Source organism: Pyxicephalus adspersus, chromosome 12, assembly GCF_032062135.1.
Source record: "Pyxicephalus adspersus chromosome 12, UCB_Pads_2.0, whole genome shotgun sequence".
NCBI lineage: Eukaryota > Metazoa > Chordata > Amphibia > Anura > Pyxicephalidae > Pyxicephalus > Pyxicephalus adspersus.
Window position 1 is genome coordinate 4,178,429 of NC_092869.1, and position 19,617 is coordinate 4,198,045.

The 19,617-nt window shown below is 44.0% G+C and overlaps 1 protein-coding gene across 1 annotated transcript in view; it reads left to right on the forward strand.

Annotated features, from left to right (window-relative positions):
• IGSF9 (immunoglobulin superfamily member 9) overlaps positions 1–19,617 on the forward strand; it is a 54,448-nt gene that overhangs the window by 2,826 nt on the left and 32,005 nt on the right. The window contains 2 exon segments of the mRNA XM_072427488.1: positions 5,635–5,996; positions 6,976–7,167. Of these exon segments, the coding sequence (XP_072283589.1) occupies positions 5,918–5,996; positions 6,976–7,167 (271 nt within the window). The 5' untranslated portion in view covers positions 5,635–5,917.

Sequence of the window (19,617 nt, forward strand, 5' to 3'; positions counted from 1 at the left end):
TACTGGTTTCAAGCCCACCTGGTGTAGGGACCCAGACACTCAGGGTGGGGTTAGTAATGGCTACAGCAGGTGTACAGACCTGGGAACTCACTCTAAGGATGGTGGAAGCCCCTCATAATGGGCACAGCAGATGTAAAGACCTGGGAACTCACTCTAGGAATGGTGGAAGCCCCTTATAATGAGCACAGCAGGTGTACAGACCTGAGAACTAATTTTAGGCATGGTAGAAGCCCCTCATAATGGGCACAGCAGGTGTACAGACCTGGGAACTCACCTTGGGGATGGAAAAAGCCCCTCATAATGAGAACAGCAGGTGTACAGACCTGGGAACTAATTTTAGGGATGTTAGAAGCCCCTCATAATGAGCACAGCAGGTGTACAAACCTGGGAACTCACCCTAGGGATGGAAGTAGCTCCTCATAATGAGTACAGCAGGTGTACAGACCTGGGAACTTACCTTGGAGATGAAAAAAGCCCCTCATAATAAGCACAGCAGGTGTACAGCCCTGGGAACTCACCTTTGGGATGGTAGAAGCCCCTCATAATCAGCACAGCAGGTGTACAGACCTGGGAACTCACCTTATGGATGGTAGAAGCCTCTCATAATGAAAACAGCAGGTGTAAAGACCTGGGAACTCACCTTAGGGATGGTAGAAGCCCCTCATAATGGGCACAGCAGGTGTGAAGACCTGGGAACTCACCTTAGGGATGGTAGAAGCCCCTCATAATGGGCACAGCAGGTGTGAAGACCTGGGAACTCACCTTAGGGTTGGTAGAAGCCCCTCATAATGAGTACAGCAGGTATACAGACCTGGGAACTCACCCTAGGGATGGAAGAATACCCTCATAATGGGCACAGCAGGTGTACAGACCTGGGAACTCACCCTAGGGATGGAAGAATACCCAAATAATGAGCACAGCAGGTGTACAGACCTGGGAACTCACCTTAGGGAAGGAAGAATACCCTCATATTGGGTACAGCAGGTGTACAGACCTGGGAACTCACCTTAGGGAAGGAAGAATACCCTCATAATGGGTACAGCAGGTGTTCAGACCTGGGAACCCAGCACTGGGTTGGTGGGGGCTCCTCATGGCGACAGCAGGTTGCAGATCCAGGTACTCTACTTGGGGATTGTAGGAGTCCCTCATAATGGCCACAGTAGGTGAACAGACCTCAGCACAAGGTGGGTGGGAACACCTGATAATGAATCCGGGGGGCTGTATGAGAAGTTAGTGCGGAGGTTGTCCATTCACATAGTGAACCAAGATGGCTGTAGAAGACCTTCTCCACAATCTGCCCCGTTGTCTGTTCCTTGTTCTACAGACTCCGGTAGAGTCGTCACATCTGACATATTCAACAAACAATGTTTCTATTTACCGGAAAGGTCATCAGGTTCAAACCCACACCCACCAATTATTTGTGTTGTCCTATGGACGCCGAAACAAAATGACTTCATTGGCCAATAATTTCCTTTCCATCGGTAAATCACTTTTCTCTCCACATCCCATCCATCTTTAGGTCTATTTTGTTCATCTCGTTCTCTGTTTACCGTCCCCTCGCGGTTACTCTGATTTCGTAACAGTATTGTTAGCGGCTTGGATGTTATTTTAATCCGCCCCAAAAAAAAAGTATTGGAACCCTTTCAATCCTTGTCAAGCTCTGATCAGCTTTTCCAAGTGTATTGTCCTTTAGGGCGAGCTAAACTGGCAAGGTTACCGCATCTCGCAGCCACCGGCGCTTATCCTATAGGGCAAAATGTTTTTATTTTCGACATGAAGCTGTAGTATGCACTGGAGGACATTTTATGCTGTGCCCTTAACACCGTATCTGGGATCAAGCTGGGTCATCTTGGGGCTTACACCTCAAATCTCTTTGTAATATGTATATGTGTTAATAAAGTTTTGAGACTGGAAGTGAGAAATCTCCTTGGAGGAGGTACCATTGCTGGAAAAATCTAAAGAAAAATAGTTCTAATCCCTTTTAGGGTTTGAAGCCTACATTTCGCCAATGTTTTAGAGAAATTACCCCAGTGGGGGGGGGGGTGAGTTTAAAAACCTAACAAGGCTCAAACCCCACCCACCTACCCCTATTGTATAAATAAAGACTTTTTTTTTTTTTTTAATGTTTTTGGGCCAAGCTGGTGAAGCATCTTTTTCTGTAGACACCACCAATGACCACCTTCACCCACCAGTCACGGATGGTGCCATTTTCTTCTCATGTCAGGCTGAGTGGAAATATCTAAAATAGGAAAATGAAGATAGTTATCCATCAGTAGGTTTGTTAGAGAAAATTGGATAAGTCCTGGTCAACTCATCAAACATGGAGCCAGTTGGAAATATTGGTGGAATGGGGAACCATTATGGCCACCTAAAAGGCCTACTTAGAAAATTGTTGATTTTTCTCTACCGCCTAATTTTTCCCAGAAGGATGGGGGTGCTCTCTAAGGTCTCATCATTTGCTGGGACTGACGTGTGGCTCCGAACATACAAAATTTTCCAACATCTGTCTTGCATTGCCGGACGAGCACGGTGCCAAAACTGCTGACAGTCTGTTTAAATTATCATCGGCGTAATAAAAGTCCCTTCAAAATGGCAAGAGTTGCAAAGTACCCAATTTTTCCAAACCCATATCCAAGAAAAATAAACTTTTATGTTCTTGCTTCCCAAATGCAAATTCCAGTGTTTAAAAGAGAAGTTCTGGGTTGTTGCGACCCGTATGAAGGACTAAGGGGTGCAATGCTAATCTAAGGACATTGTGTGCGATCCGAAAAAATTGAATATTTTTGTTGGAACTTTTGGAATGTTGAGATTTAGATTTTCGACTGCGTGAACGAAAACGTGGACGTGACTTCTAGGCAGGGCCTCGAATATGGTTGAATGGAAAAGTAGAGTCGAGATGATGTCAAATATCTGTCTTTTAAACATTCTTGTTGCACTTGTGGCAAGAATAGGGTTCCTGTAAAATATTTCATATGCTGAATTAGTCTTTGAGAAAAGAATAAAGTGGTTTTCTTCTGAGTTTTCTCCAAAGTCTTAAATTATTAGGAATGCAGAATTATTTCATAGTTTTCTGTGACGGTAAGATCTCATTTGGTGGACTGACTAGTTGTATAAATGTTATATTCCTGGGAGGGCATTGGAGGCCTCAGGATGACCATCACACCTACTCTTTGGCCAAAAGACAAATGTCCCAATTATGGAGTTTGGTATTTCCAGTGCTACCATACAAAAATAATGTTGTGCTCTTCCAACCTTGCGGTACGAGTTGGGTGAAGACCATTTTCTGTTCCACCATGACTGAGCCCGTGTACAACGTGATGGTATGACCAGCTTGCTGTGGAGGAACATGAGTGGCCTTCACAGAGCTCTGATTGTAACACTATTAAAGCGCCTATAGTAAGACAGTTCTTTAAGATCAGTACTTGACCCCAAGAATGTTGATTGGGCCACAAACACACTTTGAAATCTTGTAGAAAGCCTTCTGGAAAGAGTGAAGACCATTATAAGAAGTCTGTTAAGCTTGTGTGGATTGGTGTCCTCCTGGTGGAAATAAATAGGGGTAAGACTTCATAGTTCCGTGGTATGATCCTATGGTGGTCCATCCTATACCTCAGATAATTTCACCTGGAATATAGTAAGTTATTCTCCAGGTAGTGACTCTTAAAATGCAGTGATATTGTTCTCTACATTCCAGAATGTCATAGTTTTAATTCAGGTTCCTGGTCCTAGTCTAACCTTTTGTATTTTGGTTTTGTAGACCATATCTCTAGGAGGACATGGAGAAGTTGAGATGTTGTGGAAGAAACCATAGCGAGAGTAAGGTTTCTAACTTCTAGACATGTTCTGAAAGAACACATGGGACGTGATATGATTGTGAACATCCCTGGGGGGGAAGCTTTAGAAGAAGAAGAGTGATTCTTGTTATATATGAGACCTTCTGAGGACATAGAGAAGTTTAGATTTACTCTTCTAGAGAATTTAGATATTTTCTATAAAAGAACGAATATTAAATCTCCTTTTGACGGGGCCTCTACTCTGTATAATTAATGGTCACTAGTCCCTGAGAGCCACTAATGCTAGCACAGCCTATTCCGATAAGGTCCCCAGACAAAGCCCCAGACAAACAAAGGCATCTCCAGGTCCGACAGGATGGGGGTAGGCCTTAAGGTATACAAATGCATCCCCTACATAAACTTGTTGTGAAGTCCAAAACAGGAGACCAATGGAATTTATTGCCTGAAGTAGGAAAAGGAGATCTCATTGAGATTACGGCCATCAATACCCTACAGCAGATGTTCAGTAGGACCCAGAGAGGTTGTATAATTGCTGTGTTCATTGCAAGTGAGTGGACGGAAGGCTTTACTAGAGCAAACTGTGGTATGTTTCTATGATTTTTTGGGATTTAGGATTTTTTTCAAAGTTCTTGCTTAGCTGTCACATAAGCCTGACACTGAAAAGCTTGGAGATTCCATAAATACTTTTTCAGGTTGTGGTTGTAGATGTTGTGAAATGATCACCTGGCGTTATGTATAAAACCCTCCAAATAGACTTTTTAGCCATTTATAGTCTTTTTAGATGTGAAAATAACTTGCTTCTTATCAAATATTCGCACTGGAGTATACTTTGTATTTATTTATATATCATATTTGCTCATTACATGCATGCTTTTTGGCCCTTTTTTAAACTGAAGAAGGAATAAAACTCGTTCTGATATGGTAAACAGATGATTGACCAGAATGAACAGTTTTATGTTCAATATTTGATAAAAGAAGCTAACACTTTTCGGGGGCCTCCTTCATCTGGGCTTTCGAATTGAAAAAAAATCCTGGATCTTGATGATTAGTAGTAAATATCTGGGGAAAAAATTACAATTACTTGCAAAATTTTGATTCCAGTTCTCAGTTCAGTAAAAACCGGTCTGGTCATACATTATGGGTTGAGGGTTGCTTGAGGGTTGGTTCATATGACAGCAACAACCAGCTTGGCCGGAACCCAACCATTACAAAGGAAATAAGTACTCCCACCCCCCCTTCCCCATCACCACCTTCAAGGTTTTTATTGCCTCACTTGTCTGGGTGACCTTTGTCATTGGAGGAATTCTGCATTTTACTAACCACTTGCACTGTAGACACCTGTGACCACAAAGAAGGATTTCCTTACTTTTCATTCTAATGCACAAAAATGCCCCAAATGGCCCCAGTTGGACCAAACAGCAAAAAGTAAAGTAAAAAAGGGGCTCATTCTCAAATCCAAACTCAACGAACAGCAGGAAAAAATAGCTTTCACATTGAAAATTACTTTTATTTTTGCTAATAAGCAGTGAATTTACCTTCATATACTGTGCAGCGTCCCTGGGAAAAATGGTAAAATATTGGCAGGCGCTTGTTCAGGAGGCACCGGCCCAACCTGGCGCTGTCATTTGTTGCCTCGTCTCCGTACGGCGGTGGCTCAGGAATGTGTTTGCTTTGCCCCCTGTACAGAGAGCAGAACAAGTGGACAGTACGTGGGTAGGTGTGGACTGAGCAAATATTGACTCTGAGCTTTGAGGGAACGCACTTCTCTCTCTCTTTCTCTGTTTCTCTGTCCCTGTCTTGTCCTGACCGCGTCTAACCTTCCGCGTTCTTCCCAAAACAGGTCTGGACGGCGATGGCAAGCTGAGGAAAGACAAGGCGATTGGATCGACAGAAGGGAGCTGCATTTCCTCCACAGACTGCTAGATGTTCCTCCACCAAGGAAGGTTCAGTTAGCACCTAAGGGGGCACTTGCTCCCATTTAAAGGAGCCCCCTTCTCCCCCCCTATCCGGACCAGGGGGCAGGTAGGACGCACTCTACGGTGTTCAGACAGGCTGGAGGTCTGCGGAGGGTCTCTCCCGATGCTGCTTGCAAGGACAAGTGACATTAACCCATCTGGCGTCTTATGCTCGACTGCCGGGTTTGTGCTATGCGTTGGGCGTCTTGGACAGTCTACCTTAGCCTGCTGTTCTGCTGCGTTCAAGGTAAGCGACGGTTCCATTGTTGTGGCTTTTTTTTTTATTGCAATCCTTTAAAAATAAAAAAAAAAAGTCTAAAAAAGGTGAAACTAGTTATGTAGGTGGAATTTAGGTTGTCTTTACTTTGCATTCACTCTGTAAATGTTCAGGTGAAATGACAGTTTGATGTGAGTGGGGTTTGGAGGACAGGAGAGGTTGGGGTGGTGCCTGGGCCACTGGAAGCTTCCTTTGTCCCTGCGCTCACCTGTGACCCCCTCACCACTATAACCTGCTTATTAGGGTCTGTCAACACAGAGGAGTGTTCCTTATCTTCTAAATACAAAGTCATCAAGCTCCTTGCAGGTGTAGCTGCAAGGTTTCCCAGCAATGGGTGACTTAGGCTATGTACACACTCAGATGATTGTTACCTGAGATGAACATTGTTCTCATCTCAGGTGAAAATCTACAGCAGTCCCCCAGTGTAATTCATCAACCCTGATTGACTGATGAACAACAAACGAATGAGCTATCCACTCTGATGGATTGATGTTGGAGAATGATTTTTGTGCTTTCCAATGGTGGAGGACCCAGCGGGAAGCTGCCGCTCTTCCTCCCTTCTCTCCTCTCCATAGAAATAAACATTGCTCTGTGTACAGCACTTGTTCGTACACCTGTAGTTGGAAATGACCACATAAGATTGTTTCTCCTTGTTTTCTATTTACTTCCATTAATCTCCCTCTTCTCTTACCGACTCTTGTTGCCTTTTTTTCTTTTCTTAATTTTTTTACCTTTTCATGCGTTATTTAACCTCCCCTTCCCTTACTTCCTTTTCACTCATCACATTTCCTGTGGCATAGTCCTACATATTGGGCATTGTGTTATTGCATGCTGAGGTCTTATTCATCCATGGCTGGGGTTGAGAAAGTTGCCCAAATTTTTTATTTATATATATATTTTTGTATTTTTTTTTACTATGTCCTGTGCTAACCCATCCATGTGTCCCCAGGTACCATCCGATCAGACGCTCAGACTGTGGTTGGCCGCGTAGGAGAGAGCGCGGTCCTGGGGTGCAGCCTCCTCCACCAGGACGCGGGGCGCCCTCCTCTCTACGTCATCGAGTGGGTGCGATTCGGCTACATCCTCCCAATCTTTATTAAGTTTGGTCTCTACTCCCCACGTGTGGACCCTCAGTATCTTGGTGAGTACTCTGAGCTGTGATTGTAATGTTCCATAAGTTGAACCTTTCTTTGCCTCCAAGCTGGTAACGTCATAGTCTGCTCCATAAACTGAGCCACGCTCAATGATATGCAAATTTAGACTTGATCAAAAGTCTGAAGCTAAGTCCATATGTCCTTCTCCAAATCCCTTCTCTTGACCTCTCTTGGGATTGTCAAGGGTTGGCCCAACCCCCATCTTCTACAAGTTTCCATTGGCTCATTATTGATAAGGAGGTTTAGGGATTGGGCCAGCACCCAAAACCACCCAAATGGGTTAAAACTGAGCACGCCAGGTCCTTCTATTGTTCGGTTACATCTGACAGATTTATTTTTTTTGGAGCTTATTAAGTGACCCAACTTTTACTGCCGTTGCTGACTTCTTTCTGAAATTGCTAGCTTCCTGGCTCACGTGGTGTCATTGTTTTGGAGCTGCTGAATGAAGGAGGAAAGTTGTCCTATAACAAAACCTTTAAAATTCTCTTTTAATGTGACAGGCTTTTTGTATATTGAGTGGCTGCCATTGAACACTAGCTAAAGATAAGGATAAGGGAAGGGGGGCAATGCTCAGCTTGACACCTTTGTTTTGACAGGGGGAAAATACAAGGAAATCACAAACAAGATACAGCTTCTTGATTCACTGCATTGACAAAAATTGTGCCATCGTGATTTTGATCATTTAAGAATTTTAGCTTTGCCTAATGACAATGCGTCCTCATTAAATATCACCGTGCATGTCGCGTATTACATCCATAGTAACAGCTGCGCGGAGAATGGCGAGTGATCTTGGGCTGCTCCAGAAAGATCCCTATCTGTCACCAGAGCCCCAGGGTAGGATTACAGGGACAGACACAAGGCTCTTGTTAGTTACCTGTGGTAAGGACAAGCCCTGTCCAGCTGGGTAGGAGGAAGGGGGGTGATTTAGTTTGGGAATGAGGAAATACACGCATCAGTGACTTTATTACACACACATGAGGGACCCTGAGCTAAGCCTTGTGATGGGTCACTGGCCGCTAATGACAGGCGAAGGGCGTGCTGTTACCTGAACACATCTTAAAAGCTTTTTTGTTGCTTGCTTTAGCCAAATTCCTGACTGTAAACTTTCCAACTGTCCTCCTGCGGGCTCCTGGCACTTAGTTGATAATCACTGAAACAAATTTTTTAGCATGGATGGGAAAAGGAGAAAAAGGAGCAGAATGACACCTCCCTGATTATCTGGGGGGTTAGCAATAACAGTTGGGCATGACGGCCACCAAATCATATCCCCTGCAGAGTAATCTGATGGGGCTCTGATTGGGTTTTAATCATGTCCTGTCCATGAGGAGCCATAGCTTCTTATTTCCCTTCACCAGCATCTGTTGTATAGAAGAGATCATACATTTGTCTATGAAGAGGGGTAACGTATTCAGTTTGGCAAGACATGACCTTGACTTAGACGTCTTACCAGTAGAATGTAGAGACGTAGCCCTTAATCCTGTCCATCAAATCTACCTATTTGGCCAAAATTTTGTTGACTCCCCTGACACCGTTCAGGTGTTCAAAGTGAAGGTCTAATGCTACAGCTTGCAAAGTAGACAATTGTGCTTTACCACCCTTGTAATTGCAGGCCCTTTTCTTGTTCCACCACAGTATTCTCCCCAGAAAATGTTTTAAGCTGGGTGGGAAAAGCTGTAGGCGGGTGGCAGCCCCTGTATTGTGACCCAACTCTTCAACAACCACCAAAAAAAGCCGGGTTGTAACTGAAAGGTGCCTGGTGGTGCGCCCAGCTAAAAGGGTCTGGGAGAACACTGCCCATAATTGTGCTCCAGGCATGAAGCCAGACATGGTGTAACCAGCTTGGTGTGGAGGAACTCACGGGTCCTTCACAAAGCCCTGACATCAACCCTCTTGAACACCTTTTGCATGAATTAGATCTCCAATTATGAACCAGGTCTTCTCACCCAACATCAGTCCTCCACCTCACAAATGGGCAAACTCCCACAGAAATCCTCCAAAAATTTGTGATAAGCCTTTCTGTAAGAGTGAAGTCCACAGAGATAGAAACCTCACGAAGGAAGCCCAAAAGAACATGGTTTGACCATTTTGGTGTGGAGGAACTTGAGTGTCCAGCACAGAGCCCTGACCTCAACCCTACTAAACACCTTTTGGATGAATTAGAACTCAAATTATGAGCCAGTCTTCTCATCCAATATCAGTATCTGGGATCACAAGTGGGCACACATTCCCACAGACACCCATGAAAATCAAATCAAAAGTAGAAAGCCTTCCTAGAAGACTGGAAGCCGTTATTCCTAATTGTTGGCCCTTGAATGTTGTACAGTGTACCGTTTGTTTTGTCTGCTTTACAATGCTTTCCTTAATTTGCAAGCAGTTTAAGCGTTAAGTCTCAGACATTGGCGGTGGGGTCTGGCTATGGGGTTAGGGGTGTCAGACTGGATTATTCACGCTTAATGGCAGATGGAGAAGGAGAGCGAGAGGGGCTTACACACAGCAGGGAAGATGGGCCGGAGGAGAAGGCTGTAAGGAAATTGAAGGAAAGACAATATGGGGTCCAACATGCCACCACTAGCTGCACTGTCTGTGTTTGAAGGTACCAGTCCATTGGGTCCCAATTATTTTTTTTTTTCTCTTCAGTATACAAAATCTTTATGTGTATCTAAATCTTAAACAGTCAAAGGATTTAACCCTTAAATTCAAGGTGCTTTGAAATGTCTCAAGCTGATATTTTGAAATCTGCATTTAATCTTACAGATTTTTGAGCTTCTTGCATTTTTATGTATGTAGGACATGGCCAGATTTTTCAAACTCTTCCATCTATCTTCTTACATAAGGGTCATATACAAAAATCACAAAAACTCCGTAGAAATAACTCTGCAGTGTTGGTAAAGTCATTGAAGATACTCTACAAATTCCTTAGAACGTAAGTGCCGGAGATTGGTCGTCTTTCAAAACCTACATTGTGAGGCTCAGAGCAGCCCAAGTGCCAATGAACGTTGTCTAGGATTTGGCCTGTATGGGATGAGGCTGGGCCCGGGTCAAATAAGCGCATGTAAACCTGTCAAATGAGACAAGTGATGCTGCTATTCTCCCAGGATGAGCGCCATTGTCTTCCTGGCAAACAAAGGTCCTTTTCTCTACGAGGGAGGAGCACCCAACGGTCACCTCACATCTAGTCTGTTCCCTCAGGCTCTGGAGTGGGGATCATCGCCGACATACGCGCGGGACATGTGAACTTTGTTTTTCCGTGTCATTGGGATAATCTGCCCTTAATTCTACTACCGTATTAGCTACTGCCTCTCATTTGCATCATTTAAAGCAGTTTCCCATCCGCTGGCTTGTACGCTGCTTTCCGTGATTTGGTTTTTTTTTTAATCTGCCTTGTTTGTAAGATTTTCAGCTTCGGGGTGCGTTTTTGACCGTACCCTAAATTACCCACTGAGTGGATTGAGTTCAGAATATTGATTTTGCAGTGAAATTAAAAGTCAAAATTTTGGTAAAATTTGATGACGTGAAGATCATATGGCTTTGGTATTAAACAAAAGGGTTGAGGGTTAATGTTAGGGTTCATACTTGGGTTAGAGCTATGGTGGGTGCTAGGACCACAGTTAGCATTTGGTTTCTCTTCTCCGCAGTACATTATTTCATGTTTACAATCTATAAGATTTTGTTATTTCGACAGAACAGGTCCATGATTTTTTTAATTGCCTTACATAAGTCTTCGGAGCCATTTAAAATCTATTCAACCCTTAAAAGTGCCAACAACAATTGTAACATTTTCCAAAATTTTGGTGAGGTTAACACTTCCAGTTTCTATCATGCCTAGTAAAGACTATGGTTTATGATCAAACACCTCTGGTGGAGCAATCATCCAAAAAAGACTTTTCTATATCCTTGGATAAGACCTGTTCTTGAGGGTCAATGTTGAGTAGCTCCTTCAATTTGCACTCTCAACTGCCTCTAAAAGACGCCAATGATTGCAATGAATGAATAGAAGGTTGACTTCGTGACTGTCACTTGGAGAATGTTCCTTTATACTAAAGGTCACCAAGCTTGTGTATTAACATTGGGTCAATACACTCCTGTGTAGACATCCAAGTTCCATCTCTTGGATGGCCAACCTAGTGTTAGGTTATATTCAGTGAGTCATTGATATGAGGAGTACTGAGTATAGAGAATTAAAAGACATCTATAAAAAAAAAAATTGAAGCAGGATAGAATAAAAGATTTGTAAGGGTTAGGAACTTCTACAGAAGAACCCATGGAACAAACAAGTTCTGACGGTGGATTTTTGTAACGGCTGGTTGGAGATAATATGGCCCTTTAATGTCTACTTGAAACAAAAAAAGCTATAGTAAAAGTTAAAGGAATTTGTGTACAAGCTTGCCCCCCCCTCTTAAAATTGCCGACAATGGAAGCTTAAAGACGGTCATGGTAACTTGAACAGTCCCCCTCCCCCTTCGTTCTTGGTCTTTTCTTTTACAGCAGGTGTATTGTTCTGTAACTATATAGTGTGTATCATGTAGAGCTGTGTATTGTGGGTGTGCATACACACCCTGTCCCAGGTAGTATGGAAGAGAAACTGATCACCTTTGCCCAGCAGACAAATTGCGTAAAAGCTGCTGAACCCACCAAATTAATTCATCTTTCTTGTATGCAAGCCAATACCTTAAACATGGCCAAAACTTGTATCTGTGCCCCACCCAATGCATTGCTACCATGGTAAACATTGATCAAGCAGAACAAAATACAGGAAATATTTGTAGATTTTTAAGGAAATAGTTTTTGGACCCAATCTGATTAACTATGCCATATAAAGGTCCTGTTAAAATAGTAATAAAGATGGTTAATATGGCCAAAAGTTTGATGACACCGCCACACCTAAATGAGCTTGTTGGAGATCCTATTCCAAACCATGGTCATTGATATAAAGTTGCTCCTGCTTTCTATTATTGTTAATATGGAGTCGCTCCTTCTCCCTATGGCCATTAATATGAAGTTGTTTCTCTTCACCATGGTCATTAAAATGGACTTGATCTTCTTATCCATGGTCATTAATATGGAGTTGCTCCTCCTCTCCATGGTCATTATTGCCGAGCTGCTCCTCCTCTCCATGGTCATTATTGTGGAGTTGCTCCTTTCCATGGTCACTAATATGGTGTTGCCCCTCCTCACCATGGTCACTAATATAGACTTTCTCTTCTTCTCCATGGTCATTATTGTGGAGTTGCTTCTCCTCACCATCGTCATCAATACGGTATTGCCCCTCCTCACCATGGTCATTATTGCGGAGTTGGTGTTCCTCTCCATGGTCATTATTGCAGAGTTGCTGGTCCTCTCCATGGTCAAAAATGTGGAGTTGCTCCTCCTCTCCTTGATCATCTTCTCCATTGCCAAAAGTGTGGCCTTCACTTTTCTAGGAAGGTTTTCCACAAAATTCTGGAGGGTGTTTGTGAGAGTATGTGGCTTTTTTTAATGTCATGAACTGATGTTGGATGAGAAGACCTAGTTTGTTTTTGGTGTCCCAGTTCATCCCAAAGATGATCAGTAGACTTGAGGTCAAGACTCTGTAAAGGCCACTCAGGTTCCTCCACACCAAGCCGGTCAGACCACATCTTTATGGGCTTTGTAAACAGGGGTACAATCATCAGGAAGCATAAAAAGGCCTTCACCAAACTGTTGTAACAAAGTTGGAGGAGCACATTTGTCTAGGAGGTCTTAGTTTGTTGTAGTATCTACAGGACTCTTCAATAGAAACAAAAACAATAGAAAGTCCATCATTTAGGTGCCGTTGGGTCCACTTTTGGCCTCCTAGGTAAGTCCGATTGTCAGAAGTCCATATACATTTGGCCATATTGTATGGTTTGGAGGTTCCTCATAGTTTTCCATTTTTATTAGAAGGGTTTTTGTTGCTTTTCAACGTCTTTTAAGAGTTCACAAACTTTTTCCTTCAACTGTACTTGTGAAAATTGATGTCTGTAAACCTGTTGGTGGTTGGCTTACACCCTGTAGAGGAAATGGATAATAACAGAGCAAGCACGGCCACCCAGGGAGGGGTATGTTACTCGGTTGCTTGGCTTGGAATGTTTCTTTCTTGTCTCTTTTTTGTATTGTCTCTTATTATTCCGGGGGCTTTGTTAGAACGTGTCAACGGGAACTTGTCATAACGTAAAGCAACTTGTTCGTGGGCCAGATCCAGACAATGAGGAGCTCTGATAATCCCTTTATTACTGTGTGCGAAAATTGACGAGAAATCAAAGGTTGGTTTAGATAAACAGAAGTCAAATTCCATTGGTAAAGAGACGAACAATGGAGCACCTGAGGTGAGGGCACTCCTGACCTCTGTCCTAGATAAATGCAAAAATGTAATTCTGTAGTGAAAATAAGACACATTCAAAGTAATGCACTGCCCGGCCAAAAAAGTCACAATGCTAATATTTCATTGATCTGCCTTAAGGATTAATTAGGGTGCTTCTCCTACAGGCACCCCAGACCAAAACACTGCCCCTACAGGCACCCTAAATCATAACACTGCCCACACAGGCACCCTAGATCAGCGGTGGTCTGCGGCTCTAGCTCTAGCTCTAGCTCCGGTACACAACGCAGGCTCAGGGTGGTGGGCGAGTTGTGTCTCTGGAATGGGAGGTTTCTGGCATCATGGCGTCACTCTGGGGGAAGTTTCTTCACCTTTCAGTGACAAACGGCTACCCACGCATGCATGGTCCAGAGTCCATGCATTTAGTGCTCCGCAAGCTCCAAAAGGTTGGGGCACCACTGCCTTAGATCATAGCACTGCCCCTACAGGCACCTCAGATTATTATACTGCCCCCACAGGCACCCTGGATATTAACATTGTCTCTACAAGGAACCCCAAACCATAACACTACCCCCACATACACCCCAGATCCTAACACTGCCCTGACAGGCACTACAGATCATACCACTACCCCCCGGGCATTCCAGATCATAACACCCCAACATCATACCAGTGCCCCCACAGGCACCCCAGATCATACCACTGCCCCTACAGGCACCCCAGAATCATAACACTTCCCCCACAGGCACCCCAGATCATAACACTGCCCCCACAGGCACCCCAGATCATATATTACCCCTATACGATAAGGGATTGCAGTGTATTAGGTATGGAGAGGAGGAATGTTTACATTTATGCAAATAGTGACTTTTAGAAAGTTAGAACCTACATAGCATCTTCTGCAGGGTCTGGCGGTGTTCAGATTTTTCTGAATAAAACACATGGATCTGAACCTCCACCATGTTTAGTGAATGTCAGATTCACTGCTTTATAAATAGACCCCATTATCTTTGAAAAAGTTTCTCAGTCTCTCTTTTTTTTTTCTGCACTTTCTAAAAGGCTTAAAAAATTGTGCCATAAGCACTCAATTCCAAACACAAATGTTGCACCTGTCTAAGTGTTTCTTTGCAATAATGTGTTTGGATTTGGCAAATCGGTGAATGCTTGGATTGAAACCTTTTTTCTTCTGTATAGAAATTTGTTTTTGTATGAATTTTTCTGACCCTGCCAGCCATTCACAAATCTTCCTAGTCTGAGCCACCCCGACTTCTGCCCGGGTCCATTTCATATAAAACCTGCCCCTTCCCCTCCCCACACCAACAATCTTGTTTATTTTTGATCTGATCTGCAGGTCGCAGCTCCCGTCCTGACCGGCAAAACGTTTTGGAATCAGATATACAATGGACGTGGTGGTGGGGGTCAGAGGAGGCTGTTGTAACGGCCCGGCATTGTACAAATGCTTGGATTTAAACTCCCATTGGCATGGTTACCAGGTGGAGGAGGAGGGGGGTTTAGATTCTTGGGTGGTGGGACCGGGCCCTGGGGTGGGAACAAGAGAGGGGGGCACATCGGCGTTTTACAAATTCTCGAATCACAGAGCGCCGGCATTGTGTGAACTCAATGGATTAAAAGATAAATCGAAAGAAAACAAAAAAAAATCATAATTTTTAGAAATTGGTAACATGGTTCTACCATTGCAATTTCAACTTTTATGTTGAGCACAAAAAGCGTTCTAAATCAGTCTGTTTTTTTTTTTTTGTTTAAAAAACTTTTAAAAATGTTTTTTTTATTTTGATTGAATTTATTAAAATACGATATTTTAATATAGCGCCAACATATTCCACAGCTCTGTATAAAGTCGATAGTCATGTGACTAACTGCCCTTCAATGTGGCTCACAATCTAATGTCCCTACCATAGTCATATACATTGTCTGAGACCAATTTTTGGGGAAAGCCAATTAACCAATCAGAATGCTTTTGGGATGTGGGAGGAAACCCACACAAACACTGGAAGAACATGCAAACTCCATGCAGGTAGTGCCCTGGCTGAGAATTGAACCTGGGACCCATTGAGCCCCCTACACTACCCGATTTGGAGTATCTTTATACTTCACGTCCCCCGCGACGTCCCATTTTGTATCTTTATAACATTCTGTTATGTTCTCCTTCTGCCCAGTACAAGAAGGAGTTAATCCCCTCGCATACGGATGAGGGGATCGATACTCAGACCATGGCCGGTCTTTGAACTTTGCAAACTTTTTTTAAAAAATAGGATTTTTTTCTACAAAAAAATCCTTCTTTTTTGCAGCAGTTAATAATCAGCTTTTAGCACAAAGGGACGGTATTGTACTTTTGACTCAGCCATTCGGGGTTTTGGTCATAAATGGTGAACTTTTACCCCGGGCAGAATGAGACGGATCTTACTCGTGGGCCGGCTTTAAATGTCAGTATGGGACCCGTTTGTTATAGGTATGTCCTAAAGGCAGTGGTGGCTGTGGGCCGGAGCTGGGAACCCAGGTCTGATAGCAATTCTTCACCTGCTGGCCACCATTCCTGTTTTGGTAGCTCACATTCAGTCATGGTAATGTACGCAGCTGGCGTTCTGCAAAGGTCCGGTGATGGTTTGACCCCCAAGAAGCTTTTTGTAATATATTTCCTGATTTGTGTTGTCTTTGTCTCAACTGTGTTCCCCAGAAGCGACATAGTAAGGTCATGCTGGGGCACCTGGTGACCCAGACATGTTTAGGTGCCGTGCCAGTCCAGGCCAAAGCTGTCTCTGCCTCCATTAATTCCCTTGTGAGGCCATAAAATCGGCTCGAATATCAGGTTGTGTCAATAGCCGAGGCTGTAAAAGTCACCGTGGGGACGGCGTGTCCCCGCCTAAATTCTCAGACCTTCCCTGCCTGTAAAACTATTTGGCAGTCGCAGTTGGTAGCCTGCCAGGCTGTCCAGAGCTGCAGAGTTGTGTAAAGTCACCGGGATGGCTAAAGCCGAGCAAACAGATGGATATAGGCACGGTGTTATAACCTGACCCATGGGTGTGTACGGTGACAACGCTGTTCAAATCCTGGAGCTCTGCAAGGAATGTACCACTGCCCCATCGCTAACCTGGTCATTGGTCTACTGGTCATTATCAAGAGTTCCTACCGTCCTTATCTGTACACCTGCTGTGCCCATTATGGGACCATTCCACCATCTCTGTACCAGAATCCCAGGTCAGTATGATGGACTCCCATCATTCCTGAGCCAAATGATATCTCCCTGTTGGAATATTTGAGCCCTTTAAGAAGTCTGGGTCTGGCTCTTCCCACCAGGCTCCATTTGTAACTTCACTCAACATTTAGGTAGAGGTTGGCGTTTTTGTGTTGACCCCTCCTGGCATTCTCCCAACACTGCTGGCATCCATAAACCAGATTTTGTGTCTTCTGCTGTAGAAGCCTCGTGGTTTGCCTCCTTCGGGAATCCTGACCATTGCAGGACACGTTTTTGCCTAAACAAATTTTGACTCCGGAAGCTTTGTATTCCTCCTACTATTCCGATGGCGCGGCACACAGGGCACAGATCCTAAGTTCCTGAACATGTTCATATCTGTGCCAGAATTCATGTCTGTAGGTCATATAGTTGGTGGTAGTCAATGTCAAAGATACTTGTTGAGTAATAAGCCAATTACAATGCGGTTATTACTTACCGGATGCTTATTTTACCAGTCCTTTGAAGCCAGTTGGCACAGGCGGTGGCTGGCCAGAGAAAAGAAATAGGAGCGGTTATCTAGCCTTGTGATTGGCTGGCACTGGAAAAGTATAGAAAGCAGAAACTCCCCATTGGTTGGCTCCTCGGTAATGCTTCCAAAAGAACGCTTAGCAGGTGCACCGACCCTAAGAACCCAACCGTAACGCTTCCAAACTCAACCATCGTCATCCCCGCCATTCGTTTCAATTTTAAGAAGAGGACATGGCGATTATTGAACAATTTTTGATGGGTAATCTACCCAAAAAAAACAAATTCCCAATCCTTCCCATGAAAATTGGCGTATTGCTGATTGGCTGATTACTCCCAGCTCTATCGGCATCTCTCTGGGCTCATTCTTTATTTTTTTCAGGGCCAAAAAAGTTAAAAGGGCTGGAAGAGATAATAGAAGCCCTTCATCCTTTTCAACCACCGGGAAAAAAAAACTCGCCATTGTCTTTGCCCGTATAGCCGCACAGCAGGCATTCCCAGGGAATGAAGGGTTAATGGCGCCTGGTGCAGGGATTCCTGCGCGTCGCATCTTTTGAAAGTTTGAAAAGTTTGAAAAATGCTCTTAACTTCAATTCTTCCTTTTTTTCACCCCTTTCGTGGTAATCCGGCACCCTCCCTCCTACCTCTATCTGTCATTATCCCCCCTCCCATCCCCTCCCCCTGGTGACCCTGCCTCCTCATGGTCATGTACTCATTCATCCCCTGCCTGGAGGTGGAGGGGGTAGATCTGCAGTAAAGGAGCCTTGTTCTGGGTGTAGCCAATCATATGTCATAGCTCCCAATGAATTTTACCCCAGTTTTGGACCTCATGGGTAATATTCGTGGTATCAAAAAATGCCACAACTGCTGGGAATACCGCAAATTTTGATTTGAAAAAGTTGAGCTTGAGATGTTTTTGAGACTTTTTTTTGTTTTTTTTGCACCAAATGCCCACTTGCGCCATGTTCTGCAAACTGAATTTTTTGGATTTCCTATCACTGTCCTAGTGACAACGTGGGTTGGGGGCAATTTTTCCCACTGGGTGACACAGATGGCCAATCTCACTTTTTGGCGAGTTGCTCACAAAATTTGGTGCAAGGTAAAATATAAAAAATTCACCAGAACCGGTGCGTGTTGCTCGCATGGTCAGGCATTGTAATCAGAGGGATATACTGGCGGCGGTGGCCACGTGTAAAAGAAGTGAATTCTGTGTATTCGTGTCTGCTCCCTTCCTGATTAAAGGGATTTCCTCCCGACCCCAGGTGACCTTCCCACATGCCGTCCAGAATTAAAAAGGCCATTTTTAACCCCATTCTTTCCAGGCTTGATTGATTTCCAAGAACTCCAATCACGCATACAAACACTTGCAACCTTTTCCCCGTAGCCTACGGAATGTGCTGCAATTTTGCCGCAGCGAACCACCGCATCTACGATTTGACTCCTATATGAAATCCGTTGGCTTGTGAATGGTGTGGTCCCCCATTATGAGTCATACCTCTTAGATTGTAAGCTCTTCGGGGCAGGGTCCTTTCCTCTTGCTGTGTCACTATCTGTATCTGTCTGTCATTTGCAACCCCTATTTAATGTACAGCACTACGTAATATGTTGGCGCTATATAAATCCTGTTTAATAATATTAATAATAATATTACTGATGCCGAAAATGATCGCCCAATAAAATGTTGCGCAACACCGAAAACTTCTGTCATTGCATTATAGAATATAAGCCACCCTAATTGGCGAAACTGATTTTTTTTATTTTTGTGCCTGGTCCCTGTCCGGTGCTCCCTGGCAGTGGGGGGGTTATGGGCCGATGGTAGCAGCGTCCCCGATATCCGTACATTTTTGTTTACCATGCGGCTAATGCTTGTCGTGTGTAAGCCGGAGTGTTCCCGTGTGCTCTCTATCCCGGGCTTAGTGGACTCTGGGGTCTTAGCCAATTGAAATTTGGCTAATGTCTGCGTGATCGGATCAGCCGACTGATAATAGCACCGGGCAATTAAGGAGATTGAATCTTCTGGGCCCGCTCTTATCTCTCCCGGCCTTTCCTCCTCCATCTCTGCTGCTTGAGAAAACATAACATATATTGTGTGATACTTCCCCTACCTCTTAGATTGTAAGCTCTTCGGGCCTCTCCTCCTCCTGTGGCACTGTCTGTATCTGTCTGTCATTTGTAACCCCTATTTATTGTACAGCGCTGTGTAGTATGTTGGTGCTATATAAATCCTGTTTAATAATAATAACCCAAAAACTCCAGGCGTCTGAAAAAAACATATTGTGATTTTTATCTGAGAAGTGTCATGGACCCCCCCACCCTCCTTCATTAACTGACTAGGAGCCCGACCAGTGCTGTCTCCACAAGTCACGGCACATTATGGATCTGCCCTTTAGGCCGACCTCTGAC